The sequence below is a fragment of the Saccopteryx leptura genome, chromosome 2 (assembly GCF_036850995.1).
Source record: "Saccopteryx leptura isolate mSacLep1 chromosome 2, mSacLep1_pri_phased_curated, whole genome shotgun sequence".
Lineage (NCBI taxonomy): Eukaryota > Metazoa > Chordata > Mammalia > Chiroptera > Emballonuridae > Saccopteryx > Saccopteryx leptura.
Genome location: NC_089504.1, coordinates 354,194,016 through 354,211,137, shown reverse-complemented (window position 1 = coordinate 354,211,137; position 17,122 = coordinate 354,194,016). Strand labels below are relative to the sequence as shown.

At 45.4% G+C, this 17,122-nt stretch overlaps 2 protein-coding genes across 3 annotated transcripts in view; one reads left to right on the top strand and one right to left on the bottom strand.

Annotated features, from left to right (window-relative positions):
• Positions 1-32: 32 nt before the first annotated feature.
• Positions 33-6,462, top strand: COX11 (cytochrome c oxidase copper chaperone COX11). Of its 2 annotated transcripts, none has more exons than XM_066364622.1 (4): positions 33-429; positions 3,393-3,548; positions 5,011-5,136; positions 5,522-6,462. In XM_066364622.1, the coding sequence occupies exons 1-4, from the start codon at positions 70-72 to the stop codon at positions 5,702-5,704; spliced, it is 825 nt and encodes a 274-aa protein (XP_066220719.1). In that variant the 5' UTR covers positions 33-69; the 3' UTR covers positions 5,705-6,462. The 2 variants fall into 2 exon arrangements, with proteins under 2 accessions (XP_066220719.1, XP_066220720.1); XM_066364623.1 differs by having other exon boundaries at positions 5,473-5,606.
• A 446-nt stretch (positions 6,463-6,908) lies between these two features.
• TOM1L1 (target of myb1 like 1 membrane trafficking protein) overlaps positions 6,909-17,122 on the bottom strand; it is a 55,738-nt gene continuing 45,524 nt past the window's right edge. The window contains exons 12-16 of the mRNA XM_066364621.1: positions 16,707-16,758; positions 12,633-12,768; positions 11,809-11,890; positions 7,722-7,786; positions 6,909-7,122 (exon numbers count right to left, since the gene is read on the bottom strand). Coding sequence (XP_066220718.1) covers positions 7,723-7,786; positions 11,809-11,890; positions 12,633-12,768; positions 16,707-16,758 — 334 coding nt within the window. The 3' untranslated portion in view covers positions 6,909-7,122; position 7,722. The remainder of the gene's footprint in view (positions 7,123-7,721; positions 7,787-11,808; positions 11,891-12,632; positions 12,769-16,706; positions 16,759-17,122) is intronic.

Below are 17,122 nucleotides of genomic sequence, written 5' to 3'. Positions count from 1 at the left end.
GCGAGATAGAGTAGAGCTCGCGAGACCTTACCTCCGGCTGATGACAGGCGGGCGTTCTTTCCCGGAGCAATGGGAGGGCTCTGGCGTCCGGAATGGAGGCGCGTCGCTTTTTGTGGCTGGCGCTGGAGGCCCCCTGGGCCCCCTTCCAGCTTCGCGGGGACTGGGAGGGTAGAGCAGTGTCTCAGGCCGGGGAGGAATGGGGCAGGGGGTGCTGAGAGGGGGCTGGGCACCTGGGGGCGTCCGAGCCTGGCCCGAGACCCGGCCGTGCAGCCGGCGCGGCGGCCGAAGAGCACGAACCCGTACACGCGCGCGCAGGAGGAGGAATGGCGGCGGCGGAACAAGACCGTCCTCACGTACGTGGCCGCGGTCGCCGTGGGCATGCTGGGGGCGTCCTACGCCGCCGTGCCCCTTTATCGGCTCTACTGCCAGGTAGGGGCCGGCTCTGCCCGCTGGGCGGTGCGGTGTGGGCAGGGACGTCCGAGATGATCGCCCCAAAGAGGAAACGGGCTCCAAAAGGCGACTTGTCCAAGGTCACCCAAAGAGTTAGCGGCAGAGCTGCAGGGAGAAGCTAACCCTCTGTAGGGATGGTGCTTATAGCAGCCACGCTGCAAAGTGACGTGCCTGACCTACACCTGATCCGCAAGGTCCACCCGCAGCCTGCACGCGGGATTCCAGCAATCGCCTCACTCCTGCTGCTCACACACATACCCGCTCTTAAACTGTGATCCACATGAACACATTTATTGCGTGGATCACATGGCTGGTGTGCGAAAGTTAAGCCTGGAAATGGGAATATGCTTGTTACTTGTGCTTACCTTGGGAGTAGCTTTTTATCCACGCTCAGAGGCATGAGTTAGGCCTTTAAGGACCCCACCCCCGTTAATACATAGATAAGTGCGATGTGCTTATCCTGGGCTCCCTGATAGATCAGGAGCTTGATCGTTCTCCAAGTGTGGTCCAGGATGCAGTGGTGGACCAGCAGCGTCAACATCGCCTGGGGACTTGCGTGTAATTTCTAGGGCCCAACTCCTGAACTGTTGAGTCAGGAACTCAGGGGGCAGGACCCAGCAATCTATTTTAGGAAGTCCTCTAGCCGATTTGGATGCAAACTGGTGTTTTGAGAACCACTGGGAAAGGCAAACTTCACCTATTTTATATACTATGTTCTTCTTAGTTCTTAAGTAGTAGTTTGCTGCTTTGGCTGGGCAGTAGGCTCACCAGGGTAGCTTCTTAACTAAACATGGTCGGGGCTCTTCTCCCCTCAGTCATTCTGATTAGCAGGTCAGGGTAGGGGCCAGGAATTTGTTCAAAAAATATGCCACAATTCAGAGGTACATATTGAGTTCCTCAGTAGGTGTTTGACACTTTGTTGTACATGGGAATCACCTGGTGAGCTTTTTAAAACCCTGACACCCAGATTACATCCCTAACCAATTAAATCAGAATGTTCTTGGAGCGGGAGTCATGCGTTAGAAATAGTTTCAAGATGCCTCAGAATCTTGGATTCCTGTGGTATTAATGCCTGGCTTACTTCCCATGAGCTTAAGGATGTTAACTTGCCTTTATTTTTTAGAATGACTTAAACAGAAGTCAAAAGGGCGTTTTAAGTCTCCTAATGTCAGCATTTATCTGGGAAAGTGCGATCACTTGATTTCTGGAGGATGAGTGTAGATGTGAATTGGTTTTCATCAGTGGCCAGCCCGGACCGAGCATGAATCACCACCAGTTGGTAGTGAAATAAGTGGAACTGAATCCCAAAAAAGGGTATAGACCGCCGCGGATGTGGGGTGGGTTTAGTCAGTTTTATTCCTCAGGGAATATTTACCAATGTCTGAAGACATTTTTTGATTGTCACAACTTGGGAGATCAGGTGGAGGGTGCTGCTGTTACCTGGTGGATAGAGGCTAGGGATGCTGCTCAACGTCTGACATGAAATAGGACAACCCTCCCCCCTCCAGAAAAAGCAAAAAGAATGATCCAACCCAAAATGTCATTAGTGACTAGGTTGAGAAATCTTGCCCCAAACTGAGTAAATGACAATATTTTGTGCACAGGCGAGTAAGTGCAGGGTAGAAAAATAAAAAGTTGTCATTTGTGATCTTGAACTTAAATCACAGTCTGATGTTAAGTAGTGATGTGCTCCAATGTCTTTCACTTGTGGATTCAGAACAGTAGAGGCAAAAATAAAGGGTTATATAAACCACTTAATACAGCAATCTTATTTTATGAATATGGAAAATGTAGGCCAAGGAGAGTAAGATTTATTTAGTTCTTGGAGCTAAGTAGTGGCAGAACTAGACCAGAGACCAGGACATATTTTCTGTAATCATCAGACTTACAACTTGAAACAATCTGTATTCCAAGACTACCTGTCAGAAAGAATACATTGAGGAACCTTTATTCAAATGACTCAGATTCTTCAGGAAAAGCAGTTATAGCCTAAAACTTAAGCATTCTAGCCCTCTTGGGCAGAAGAATATACTTGTCCCTTAAGGATAAGGCTTGCATAGTTTTGGGTTGTATCATTCAATAATCTTGCATGGCAATTGAGTGAAGCTAGCTGAGAAAGCAGTACTATATTTTGCTGTGAGCCTTCCCCTAGCCTCAAATTTGGTATTTTTTTTTCCTAGTATAGTAACAGATTAATCCGGAGACCAGAATTCTGGCAACCTCATGCCTCAGGAGAGGGATGACCTGGAAGTAAAGATTGTTTTGTTAAGCATCTCTGATGATAAAGGAAGTCATGGCAGCGAAGAGAGGGAAGAAGTGTCGTGTGCAGATTATCGGGGGCTTTAGGGTTAGTCGATTCGGTAGCCCAAGGGATCAAGTTCTCTGAGGGATATCTGTAAAAGCTGTACTACCCCGAAAGTACAGAAAACAATGGCAAAGTCCTGTCCAACACGGGAAGATCCTCACTGCTGGAGAAGAGCAGCTTACAGGAGTGAAGCTGCGAACTAACCGGAGCTGCCCAAGTGATGGGACGGAAAAGGACCCACAGGAATGTGAGAAATGGAACAATTTAAATAGTTTTACCGAAATGACAGGATTGTGGGTAAATTTTGTCTTTTAATAGTTGACATGAAATACCAGCAATAAAGTATGTTTAATGAAAAGCCAAATATTCTAAGCTGTATTAACAGTGGAGAGTCTGCTCTCTTCCAAATGAGTCATCTTTGACCATGCCACATAACCGAGTGATTACTGAAAAAAAATAGTACTCGAACAGATACAGGCCCCTTGACACAACAAAAGTGGTAAAACCATTGTCACATAGGAGACGGTCAGTGATAGTTATAAACTTAGTTCCTGCATTGTTTTTTAAACTGTTTTTATCCAATACATGGATCGTCACCTAAAAGTAATATTGAATGTATTACACTTTTTCTTTCTAGGCGACTGGCCTTGGAGGCTCAGTAGCAGCCGGCCATGCAGCAGACCAGATCGAAAACATGGTGCCTGTTAGGGACCGCATCATTAAAGTCACCTTTAATGCAGATGTGCATGCCAGCCTCCAGTGGAACTTCCGGCCTCAGCAAACGGAAATATATGTGCGTGATTATAGCACTTACTAAAAGAGCACTTTTTTTTTAAGTCATTTTCTTTTTTTTTTAAAGACTTTATTCGATTTTCAGAGGAGGGGGGGAAAGAGGGAAAGAAGGAGATAGAGAAGAGGGAGGAGCAGGAAGCATCAACTCCCATATGTGCCTTGACCAGGCAAGCCCAGGGTTTCGAACTGGGGACCTCAGTGTCCCAGGTCGACACTTTATCCCACTGCACCACCACATGTCAGGCTAACTGATCACTTTTTTCACTGTAAAAATTTCTTTTGTCACTTAAGCTGTTTCACAATTTAGGAAACATTCATTTAAACTTAATTTCAAAATACTGATACTCCATCACTATAATTATTTTATTCCAACAGATTACTTTTTGACAGTGCCTTACAGGTAATATAACAGAATATGCTTGAGTTACATGGTACTATAGTAAAAATCAGTTCGGAACAAAGGAAAATGTGATGTTTTTATTAGAATCGTATTAAGAGTTCACCGGGAAGTTCTCTGGTCTAATCTTGAGAGAAGTAGCTATTCTATACCGTGGACTTTCCCTCAAGTATAAATGATTGGATAGGAAAAGTGTTGAAAATCATGGCGTACAGTGAAAAGTAATTCAATCAAAATTATCACTGTTCCTTAAAACATAAATCTGAGAACCTTAGGCAAAATCATACTAGTCTTATTCTACTTCAGAAGGACTGTACTTTGCAGGTTTTCTAAGATCTTGACGAATTTAATTGAAATTATCTCATGAATTGAGGAATATCCAGAAAAGTGTCATTCTTCCTTTTATTGGAAAACCATTATTAGTGCTTTCCCAGGTTAGTAAGCATGACAGAATCTCTTTGATGATGGAGGATTTTATAGGTTATGCTTTTGAATATTAGTTCCAGTCACATAATAGTATACAAGGTATCAGTGGTTGAATTGGGACAAGTGACAGAAACTGATTTATTTTTAATCTCTCAATTTATCTGTTATTCTCTCAAATTAGTTATTTTTGGTTAATAAAAAGTTCAATTAAAAGAAAGCCTTATTCAGTTTTACTCTGGTTATGAGTTTAATTTACTCTAAGCTGAGTTTAATGTTAATAACCTAAAAGAATTTTAATTAATTATATGATATTTAGGAATGTTAAGAAATTAGGCTTGGCTTGTCCTTGGAAACATTTTAATTTGCAGATTATTGCTCGAAGACTTCAAATACTATATACAAGAAGACAGTTTATAACCATAACTAAGTATTCATGATAGAGCACCAGTTCCTCACTGATATGTACGAATACAATTTGAAAATCAGATGTTCCTGGGTAGTATGCACTATTTTGCCAACTGTAACATTAGTTTTGATTAGGTATTATTACCTGATGGATAAGAGAAATAATATGATGGACTTAGTGGGGAAGGAGCTGTGTGAGATTTAGTTTTGATCATTTATATATTTTTTTTAACAGGTAGTGCCTGGAGAGACTGCACTGGCGTTTTATAAAGCTAAGAATCCTACTGATAAGCCAGTCATCGGAATTTCTACATACAACGTAGTACCATTTGAAGCAGGACAGTACTTCAATAAGATACAGGTACAACTAAATGCAAACTATGGAATATGATAAAAGTACATAAAACCATTTAATACTCAAGTTATTGCAGTGTTTTAGTAGATACTGATTTCTGAAAACTCATTTCTTCTAAACCTCAAACTATTTTTTTCATTGCTTGTAACGGCTATGCAGCGGTTTAGAGCCAAATCAAATGGAAATCTGTTTTTAATATGAGAAGAATTTTTGATTCTCCATCCATCCTTAAAGCAGAACTCAATCTGAGATAGATACTGTTACCCTATCACAGAACTTAAAGATTGTGTTTAAAAGTGTGCCTATTAAAGCCAAGTAGAACCTCATCAGTTTCTATTACAGGTCATGGAACAGAAGTATTAATAAACGAATACCTCTCTGTAACTTCTAGTGCTTCTGTTTTGAGGAACAAAGGCTGAACCCACAAGAGGAAGTAGATATGCCAGTGTTTTTCTACATCGATCCTGAATTTGCCGAGGACCCCAGAATGGTGAATGTGGACCTCATCACTCTTTCCTACACTTTCTTCGAAGCAAAGGAGGGTCACAGGTTGCCAGTGCCGGGCTATAGTTAGGTCGGCACTAGTCAGGCTTCAAACTGGTGATTTTTGAAAAATCATGCATCTTGTCTTCTCGGAAGAGAAGTATTCTACAATGTATTCCGTTCTCTTTTATGTGTTCTATTTTAAATATTACATACTGATGTTTACTCCGCAACTGATTTGCCCTACTTAAAAATCGAGAGAATAGCTTTTTATCATAGGAATCCACATGCCTATTTAGAATGTATGACTGTTCAAAACCTGTTCAAAGAAACGGCTTTGTTTCTTAAATATGCAAGTATAAAACGATGGCTCAGCTTAATTCACTGGTCACTTTCTAAATTATTAGCATTTGTGCTTGTAGCAATAATTTCTTTTTTAATGCCCGACCCAGTATTGTCTTAGGCCTTTATTGACTATATTTCTAAAACAGTTATTACTTTTTTCGCTGTGTACAGTCGCTATTTTTAAAAGCTCAAAATGGAAGAGGAATCACTAAGCCCTCACAGTTTGCCCAGAGATGATACTCTGATTTCAGATGTGACTGTTTCTCCTTTAAGGTCCAGGGCCATTTACATTCACAGCACTGAAAAAGTACTTCGAAATTTTAGGATCGTGGAAGTGAAATGAAATGCAAGTGTCTCCTAGGCTTCTGGTATTCCCTGCGATAATTCCAAGTCCCTGAATGTTAGGCCGTCAGTGTGGGACGTGCGCAGATCACTGACTGCAGACATTCTGCAATGAACCAACTCTGTACAAAAGATGTATTAAATTGTTTTAATAGTAATTTATCTGTCATTGTAATTTATGACATAAACAAGTACATAAATTATCCTGAATGTTTTCCAGTAGTCTTTGTTCCAAATAGAAAAAGGAGGGAACATCTAGTATTAAAAAGAATCATATTTAAAGGCAACTTGATGCGGCGTCTAGTGACCTGAAATACACACCACAATACTAAGGTTTGTACAACTCCTAAACCTAAACATGAATAGTATTTACAAAGAAGTACAAGTTGACTTTTACGTTTGACTTGAGTTGAATGAAGGCACTGGCACGTCCTCCTGAATCACAGACTTAGTTTCTCACATTTCTTGCTACATCTGTTCAGTTACTTTGTGATGACACGATCTTCATCTCCTCATCACAGCTGCGTGATAACTTCTCCATGCAGGAAAGCCTGGGAAACACAGACGCTCTGGCCGGCCTCAGAACACTGAATGTTTCTTCTGTTGAAGTTTTAAGTGAACATATATTACAGCCAAGTACTTTCGGGATAAAGCTTGAGCTGTAAATGTTACCGGAACTGTTCCTCTTCTGTTAAATTGCACTATTGCGGAGGAGAAATGTTCCACCGTGGTTTGGATGCGTCTTGTCTTCTGGGCCTCAATGCTGGACCTTTTAGAGTTGCTACTCCTACTGCAGCTAGTGAGCTGGTCGCTGCCTTCCACCTGGAGCGGAGAGAAGACAGTCAGCCGTCACCATCCTCTCCGGCTCTCCCCCGGCCTTGTAACTAGCGAGCCACCTGCTAGGAAGGAAGGGGGAAGGCGCCATTTCCACGGAGAGGGGAGCGTGAGGGTCACGGTAAATAAGGGTAATGGGCTCTTAGCGGCCATGCATCCATTAATAAAGAAATGGGGTGCCTAGTCCAGCTGATGGAAATAAGCCCGACCTATCTGGGCTAACAGCGAAAGGGTTCACCAGTCCCAGCGAACGGGTGTTAACTGCGTATAACAGACAGATGTCTGATTCCAGTGCCAAGAACGTTTTATTCATCAGCTGTTCTTGTTGGCATCAATATTTCTATACATAAACCAACTTCTGCATTCCCAAGATTTATTTTTTAATTAACAAGGTCGCAAAGAGTGTATTTCATTAGTGAACAAAAAATAGTTCATTTGAATTTGATTTGGAGGAACCTATATAATATTTCACTCATCAAAGTGTCAGACTCAGATGGCCCTTATAAAATATAAATACTAAGTAGAAAAAGCGATAATCACACAAATCCTGAATGTGGAATGAAGGTTGTGTAAGTTGAAGCCTTTACCTCAAGAGTCACTATGATTTTCAGTGCCTCTGCGGTGCTGAACGTCAACTTCTTCATAAATAGGTCTGAAACAAACAAGCCACCATGGCAAAGGGGGGGACGTCAGTTTCAAAGCACCGGCTGTTCAGGCTGTATCAGAATAAGAACAAAACTCTGCCCGGACGCTTACCATAGCTTTCTTAGATCCTAACGCTGCAATTGCCATTGTCTTAAAAATATGTATATTACATACTTCATTTTCATTGTGATTTAATGAAAAATATGGCTAAATTTTGGACCGTTTGCTCTCTGTTTTATTTTTTTTTTATTTTTATTTTTTTTGCATTTTTTCTGAAGCTGGAAACAGGGAGAGACAGTCAGACAGACTCCCGCATGCGCCCGACTGGGATCCACCCGGCACGCCCACCAGGGGCGAGCTCTGCCCACCAGGGGGCGATGCTCTGCCCATCCTGGGCGTCGCATGTTGCGACCAGAGCCACTCTAGCGCCTGGGGCGGAGGCCACAGAGCCATCCCCAGCGACCGGGCCATCTTTGCTCCAATGGAGCCTTGGCTTCAGGAGGGGAAGAGAGAGACAGAGAGGAAGGCGCGGCGGAGGGGTGGAGAAGCAAATGGGCGCTTCTCCTGTGTGCCCTGGCCGGGAATCGAACCCGGGTCCTCCGCACGCTAGGCCGACGCTCTACCGCTGAGCCAACCTGCCAGGGCTGCTCTCTGTTTTAAAAGAAAAATTGTTCAGCTTTTCCTGGTTTCAAAACATTTAAAAGATATATTGATTTCAGCTTTTTTTTTCTTTTTTTTTTTTTACAGGGACAGAGAGAATCAGAGAGAGGGATAGATAGGGACAGACAGACAGGAACGGAGAGAGATGAGAAGCATCAATCATCAGTTTTTTGTTGCGACACCTTAGTTGTTCATTGATTGCTTTCTCATATGTGCCTTGACCGCAGGCCTTCAGCAGACCGAGTAACCCCTTGCTCAAGCCAGCGACCTTGGGCTCAAGCTGGTGAGCTTTTTGCTCAAGCCAGATGAGCCTGCGCTCAAGCTGGCGACCTCGGGGTCTCGAACCTGAGTCCTCTGCATCCCAGTCCAATGCTCTATCCACTGTGGTACCGCCCGGTTAGGCTTGATTTCAGCTTATTTAACCTATGTTATTCCAGTCCAAACTCCTGAGCCACCTTTAGCTTATAAATGTCATCTCGTACTTTATATATAACATATAATAATTTTTCTGTGACATCCTTCATTCAGTTCTTTATATATATATGTGTTATATGTCTGTGGCTAGAAAATACATCTATAAACCTAACATTCATATACACAACATAATAACATACGGCTGAAGAAAAATCTTATAAAAACCACATCACTATGAAGGCTTGGTCATCAGAATCATGAAACCCCAGCATGGTCTAGATATTTTAAAAAGTTTACCTGATAAATTTTGTCTTCATTTTCCACAAAACTATCTCAGCCCCCTTCATTCTCCTCAAGTCTCCGAATTCCCTCCTCTCACTCTTTGAGTCAGAAACCTCACTTCTTAATAAATGACATGCCTTGATATGGAGACTCCCTCATCTTCCCACCACAGAACCTTCAAGGCTGGTTCCTCTGTGCCATCATCCACTTCTGTGATCCTGTGGAGCCCTGGCTTCTCAAACCCCTCCTCCAGCGCCCCCTTGCTGGACCCAGTCTGTAACCTCTCCCTGCCTGCCGCTCCCGCCTCGCTCCCCTCCCCCCTCCTCCCTTCCCCCCTCGCTCCCCTCCTCCCTTCTCCCCCCCCCCCCCCCCCCCCCCCCCCCCCCCCCCCCCCCCCCCGCTCCCCTCCCCCCTGGCTTGCATTCCCAGCCGCTCCAGCATCAACAACAGTCCCTGGTTCCAAGCCTGCCCAGAGGGATCAGCAGTCACTCTAGCTGCCAGAACACTCCCCAGCTTCCCCTCCTGTTTCAATGTTGGGTATCCTCTGCCCGTACTGTCTTGTTCCTGATCAACGCTCTGAGCCCTGGCTTCTGTCCCAATCCCTCTACCAACATGGCTTTTACTAAATCACCAATGATTTCTTGCTACTTAACCCACTATCTGGTTTTCAGTCTCCATCTTCCTCATCCTCAGTGATGTTCATCACAGTCCTGCACTCCCCGCCTTTTGGTTTCCAAACTGCAGTTGCCGCATCTGAGAACTGGGCCCTGTTCTCCTGGCTCTCCTCTCTGGCTTTCCCATCTCCTGCACGTGCCAGACCTCTCCTCGGGCTCTTCGTGCCAGCTCTTCCTTGGGCCTGGGACACTGATTCCCCAACTTGTCATTTGACTAAACTGCAGTCTCCGCTTGAGTGCCACTTCCTCAGGCTTTCTTTAATCCTCCTGTAGGACAGTGTCAGGTCACCATATCCTTTCACACCATTGACCCATCATAAATAACACATTTGCTGCTAATTTAATTTCTACCTCCACACTAGATTTAACCTCTGTGAGAACAGGGCGCATGGCTCTTGTTCACGTGATCATTTAGGTCCCGCTCACACAATCAATGTTCAATGCATTTGGCAAATGAGTGACTCGTGTGTGTATCTACATGTCCTCAAAAATACTGTGCTCATTGTCCTGAAATTCTTAACCTGGGGTTCATGGGCAACCAGTGATGTGAAAATTCCAAAACTTCTCTGGAAGATTTTGTGCTTTTCCTTAGAAGTTTCCTGGATTTGACACTTTCAAAGGAACGGAGACGCTCTTACCCACCAGCAAGGATGGACCACAGTAGTAGAGAATTCTCAAGCCTCGCTTCCCCAGCTTTTTACTACGTTTCATCTAAATCTTGTGCACGGCCAGTCTACTTACATCATAATTAAGTGGGATATAATAAAGTTGTCTGGTTTCTATTTGGATGCAGAGACTGATTTTTTTTTAAAAAGTTCAGTTTCCAGATAGCATACATAGTTTAACCAATTTCTAATTCCTTAAACCACTAATACATTCAGTGATATATGACCTAGGGAAATTTATCAGACAGAATGACCTATGGAAATCTCAACTCCTGTTAGGAAAAAATATTTAACAAACACCCAAGTCTATTAAGATTTATCCATTAATTATTCCAAAATGGATCACTACACTGAGGGTTTAAACCAACGGTCCAAACCTCAAATGCCTCCACCTTCCAGGCAGGTCAAATGGAGGCCGGGGGCCAGGTGACAGGAGTCGGGGTGGGGTGGGGCCAGTTGGCTGCAGAGCCTGCTGAACCTTAGGGCAGCAACATCCCAGCCCCAGCCCATGGCCGGCATGTAAAAACGCAAGCACGGCATCTAGAAGAATCCAGGGGTCCCAGCATTTTTTTGCAATACCCCGGTGTCTAACTGTTGGCAATTAATTTTTAACTGCGTGTTTTGAATTCTGCACAGGTCAAACCAAACATGGCTATCGGCAGAGATACAGCTCGCAGTTTCTGAACAGTGATTTCCATAAACTTGCTTTCATCGTTGTTAACAACTTTGGGGGTAAACTTCAGTCTATCAAAGTATATTAAAGCTCTAATGAGCCTACTGTCTCAGAAATGTTTATATACACTTGACCAATAGGAAATCATAAAATAATAATACTTGGAGGATTTCAAGTTAAGTAATTTTTACACGAATCCTCCATTGATCCATTTTAAGTACACTGTTGTTATATGTAGTGAAGACTAAAAACAGGTTCTTACAGGAGCTTTTTGGGGATTAGGAACCAAAGAACACCTGAAATACCCCATCAACGTGATGCTACTATGTCATTAATCAGTGACACAGTTTCTGAATCTCGGGCAGGCGAGGACCAGACCTTCTGCCCAGGCACCCACGAGGACTCCGCTGGCGCGTATGAGGTTTCGGTTAATCCTTAATGTGCAAGCCCCGCGTCTTCATTCTTCAGTCACGGGGCCGAGAACGTAAGACCGTTAAGAGCACCAGCTGCCGTAAAACCTTGTAAGTCGTTTTTAATAAGTCATCAACTTTTGCCAAGATCTAAACTCAGTTAAATCTATAAGCAAGCCCTGTTAGTGCTGCTACCAAAGGGAGCCCCGACAAAAAAAAAAAAAATATCAATCATTCTGTGAATGACTTACTCTGTAGTGAGAGCCGGAGCTAAGGGATCAAACTCCATTACTTCGTAGTAATTGGGCGGCTGGAGATCATTCTTCATCAGCGCTTTAGGCAAATACATAAATAGGGCAGTAAACACACAAGCATGCTTTTCAAGGATATGTGCACAACTAGTATTCTGTTTATGCTTCAAACAAGATCCTAACAAACACTGACAACCAGAAACAAATACAGTGGTGTCCTAATGCCACTCCCATGTGCAATAAATCTATACATCAAAAAGATTCAGCCTGACTGGTGGTGGCACAGTAGACAGAGCGTTGACCTGGGACCCCAAGGTTGCCAGCTTGAGCGTGGGTTCATCCGGCTTGAATGTAGGATTGCTGGCTTGAGCCCAAAGGTCACTGGCTTAAAGCCCAAGGTCGTTGGCTTGAGCCCAAGGTTGCCAATTTGAGCAAGGGGTCACTCGGTCTGCTGTAGCCCCCCGGTCAAGGCACATATGAAAAGCAATCAATGAACAACTAAGGTGCCGCAGCTATGAGTTGATGCTTCTCATCTCTCTCCCTTCCTGTCTCTCTTTCAAAACAGAAAAAAAGATTCAAACTTCAGCTAAAGGTTCATTTACCCTCAGTGTTTAAAATATAACATTTAGTGCAACACAAACATTTTTACAGTTTCCTAATGTCAGTCATAATAGTATTTGCCCTACATTTACTTCATGGAACTTAAAAATGCAAATAAACTCATTTTTCCTCTCCGTTTATTGTCAATTACCAATAAGTCTCTGCAGACTCCTGTATTCTCCCCATTGTTGCTTATTCGATGCAAATGGCAGGGTGTGAGGTACCTGGGTGGTTGCCGGGCAAGGCGGGCAGGCCCTGGTGCGGCGGTGTGGCGGGGACGGTCCGGAGGCTCACGGGCTGCAGGCTCCCGGGCTGGAGGCTCACGGGCTGCAGGACGGCTGCGTTGGAATATTCCGGGAACTGAAAAAAGCAGAGTGCACATTCAAACAAATGTCCTACAGTAAGTTTTCCTTTTTTATTATTCAGAGGCCTAGGCTTCCAAGTGGCACTATTTCAAGAACCATTTACTTTCAACTGGACAAGAATTAGGAATTATGAACTATTGCTTTAGCTGTTTGTTTGTTTTTTAATTTTTCCCTTGATTTGAGAGAGAGAGGAAGGGAGAAAGAGACAGAGAAGCATGAACTCATTCCACTTAGTTGTTCCATTTAGTTGTGAACTTAACTAACTGCTTCTCGTTCGTATCCTGATCAGGGATCAAACCCGTGGCCTCGATGCACTGGGATGACACTATGCAACTGAACCATCCAGCCAGCGCCTACTTTAGTTTTTTAGTTAATAAACACTTACAAAATGTACTGCTTTTCTGTCTGGCTTCATGCTCACTGCCCCTTATTGACCATGTAAAATGAAAAATGTTGCTTAAAAAAACAAAAGCGGGAATCTAGAGCTCAACCCAAATTCTGTTTCACACTAAATATCAAATCTCAGCCTTAATCAGCAAAACATACATCTTGACCCTGTAGAAAGGCATAAAGTGCTGGCATTTTCAGAGACTAACCAAGATTAAAAGTCTTAGTTAGATCTTTCTTGAAATTTTCCTTCTCTGTTGCACAAAAATGTCCTGGGTACCTACTAGCTGCCAGGTGCCATACATCGAAATATAACTGAGACAGGCCAAATCCCTCTCCTCATGAAGCAGACAGTCCACAGATGTACACAGACGTCAGGTGGCAAGGACTCTGAAAAAAAGCAGGGTCACGGGGACAAGAAAGGGGCCAGGGTAGGTGGGGCGGGGACCGCTGTGATCGTAGTGGTCAGGGGATGCCTTACCACTGCCCGCAGAGAGCAGAGCTCTGACTGGAGTGGGCCCTGTGATGACCTGCGGGGACACACAGGTCACGTGCTCTGAGGCAGGGGTGAGGGGTGGGGGTGGGGGGAGTCAGATCAGCATTTCAAGCTTTTGCTGAGTAAGGTGGAGTGAGGAAGAAAATCATGGGTGGGCGTAGAGCAAAATAAGGCAGGAGTCGGGAACTATTTTGGCTGAGAGAGCCATGACCACCACATATTTTAAAATGTAATTCCATGAATGCCATACAACGACCCGTGTATGTTATGCATTATCCAATAAAAATTTGGTGTTGTCCCGGAGGACAGCTGTGATTGGCTCCAGCCACCCGCAACCATGAACATGAGCGGTAGGAAATGAATGGATTGTAATGAGAATGTTTTATATTTTTAACATTTTTTTTATTAAAGATTTGTCTGCGAGCCAGATGCAGCCATCAGAAAAGCCACATCTGGCTCGCGAGCCATAGGTTCCCGATCCCTGAGATAAGTGGTGAATGCTATCATCTGACTCTACTTTTTAACGATTGCTCTGGTTTCTGTTTTGAGAACAGACTGGGTGGGAGTGGGGGTGGGGAAGGGGGGGAAGGCTGCAGCAGGTCTCCTCGGGGAGACCACCGCACTACCTGGCTGGTGGTGGATATATTTTGAAGGTAGAAAGTACCAAGGTAGAGGGTCAGGCACTAGTTTCCCAGGTTGGGACCTGAGCACCTGAAACGGGGGCGTCATGTACTGAAGGGGGAAGGGCTGCAGGAGGGGCAGGCGGGGAGCCCGCTGGGAAGTGAGAGAGACGGCACGTGGAAGGGGAGACACAGGTTCTGGGCTAGGGGAGGGAAGGGCTGCAGGAGGGGCAGGCGGGAAGCCCACTGGGAAGTGAGAGAGACGGCACGTGGAAGGGGAAGACGGGTTCTGGGCTAGGGGAGGGAAGGGCTGCAGGAAGGGCAGGCGGGGAGCCCGCTGGGAGGTGAGAGAGAGACGGCATGTGGAAGGGGGACACAGGTTCTGGGCTAGGGGAGGGAATGGGCTGCAGGAGGGGCAGGCGGGGAGCCCGCTGGGAAGTGAGAGAGACGGCACGTGGAAGGGGAAGACGGGTTCTGGGCTAGGGGAGGGAAGGGCTGCAGGTGCCAACCGTAAGCGGTCAGAATTTGAGTGCTATTTCAAGGCAGGAGACCAAAGGGCCACAGAAGAAGGAACACAGACAGCGAAGTCAGAAGCCTGAGCTGTGGGGTCTCCAACACTGAAAGGCCAGGTGAGGAGGAGGGGCCAGCAAAGGAGACAGAAGTAGAAGTGAGACTAAGAAAGAACCAGAAGTGAGGGGTGCCTGAAAGCCACATGTGCAAAAAGGAGGAAGTGACTGATTTTGTCACTCGCTGCTGATACATCAGGTAGGAGGCGGGCTGAAAACAGCAGTGCTGGGCTGGGTAACGTGGGGGCCACTGCTGCCCTCACTGAGAGGATGGAGGGGTCAGGGCGGGAGGCCGTGTGAAGCCAGTCACAGAGGATGGGAGGAAAGAAGTAGAAACAGCTGATATGAACAACACGGAAGGAATTCTGGCCCTTGCTCACCTTGCTAACAGAAGGGAGACTCAACTTGTTTATCTTAAAAGATTTCAAAGACTGGCCCTGGCCAGTTGGCACGGCAGTAGAGTGTCGGCCCGGCATGTGGAAATCCCGGGTTCGATTCCCAGCCAGGGCACACAGGAGAAGTGCCCATCGGCTTCTCCACCCTTCCCCCTCTCCTTCCTCCCTTTCTCTTCCCCTCCCACAGCCAAGGCTCCATTAGAGCAAAGTTGGCCCAGGCACTGAGGATGGCTCCATGGCCTCCGCCTTAGGAGCTAGAATGGCTCAGGTTGTAATGGAGCAACACCACAGATGGGCCGAGCATCGCCCTCTGGTGGGCATGCCAGGTGGATCCTGGACGGGCACATGCGGGAGTCTGACTGCCTCCCTGCTTCTCCAGAAAAATACAAAAAAAAAAAAAAAAAAAGATTTAAAAGTCTTTCTCTGTTTGAATTATTTCACTTGGCATACGACCCTCTAGGGCCAACCCTGTTGTCTCAAATGTCAAGATTTCATTCTTTTTTAAGACTGAGTAAAATTCCACTGTATATATGTACCACCACTTCTTTATCACTTCCTTTAGTCAGACAGAAAAAGACAAATGCAGTATGATTTCACCTCTATGTGGATTCTAAATAATAAACAGAGAAACAGAGAACATTTTGAGGGTTGCCAGAGGGAAAGGGGTTTAGGGAGACAAAGGAAAAGGGGAAGGGACTGAGAAGTACGATGGCCAGTTACAAAAACGGGCATGGGGCCCTGGCCGGTTGGCTCAGTGGTAGAGTGTCAGTCAGCCTGGCGTGCGGAAGTCCCAGGTCGATTCCCGGCCAGGGCACATAGGAGAGGCGCCCATCTGCTTCTCCACCCCTCCCCCTCTCCTTCCTCTCTGTCTCTCTCTTCCCCTCCCGCAGCCGAGGCTCCATTGGAGCAAAGATGGTCCGGGCGCTGGGGATGGCTCTGTGGCCTCTGCTTCAGGCGCTAAGATGGCTCTGGATGCAACAGAGCGACGCCCCAAAGGGGCAGAGCATCGCCCCCTGGTGGGCATGCCGGTCGGGCGCATGCGGGAGTCTGACTGCCTCCCCATTTCCAGCTTCGGAAAAATGCAAAAAAAATTTAAAAATCAAATAAAAATAAAAATAAAAAACGGGCATAGGGATGTAAAACAGCATAGAGACCACAGTCAACAATAGTGTAATAACTATGGACGTGTCAGATAGGAGTGGGACTAATCAGGGTGATCATCCTGTAAGTTAAATGACTGGTAATTACTATGTTGTACACCTGAAACTAATATATTGTATGTCAACTATAATTAAAAAAAAAAAATAAAAGATGTAAAAGACAGTAAGGAAAAGTCCCAACAAGGGCTGTTTTACTCTATCATCAATACAAAGAGAGGCTGAGGCAATCATTAGAATTAACCACCAGGAGACCCTTTTTACCAGGATAGCCTGGCTGGGCGCACTGCCAGGGACAGGCTTGTTACTTACACTCTCGTAGGTATCATCAGGGGTGAGGGGCTGGCTGGTCCTCTCGGCAAACCTAGGAGAGTGTAAACACAGCATGATTACCACAGTGAGAACACAAACCTAGGATAGTGTAAACACAGCATGATTACCCCAGTGAGAACACAAACCTAGGATAGTGTAAACACAGCATGATTACCACAGTGAGAACACAAACGCACAACGGAAGATGACCTTTCCTGGTCTAAAAATGAAACGTAAAATGCACCTTCAAACTCGGCAAAAGTATTAATTTTACAAAACAATTCCATCTGGGCCCTGGCCGGTTGGCTCAGCGGTAGAGCGTCGGCCTAGCATGCGGAGGACCCGGGTTTGATTCCCGGCCAGGGCACACAGGAGAAGCGCCCATTTGCTTCTCCACCCCTCCGCCGCGCTTTCCT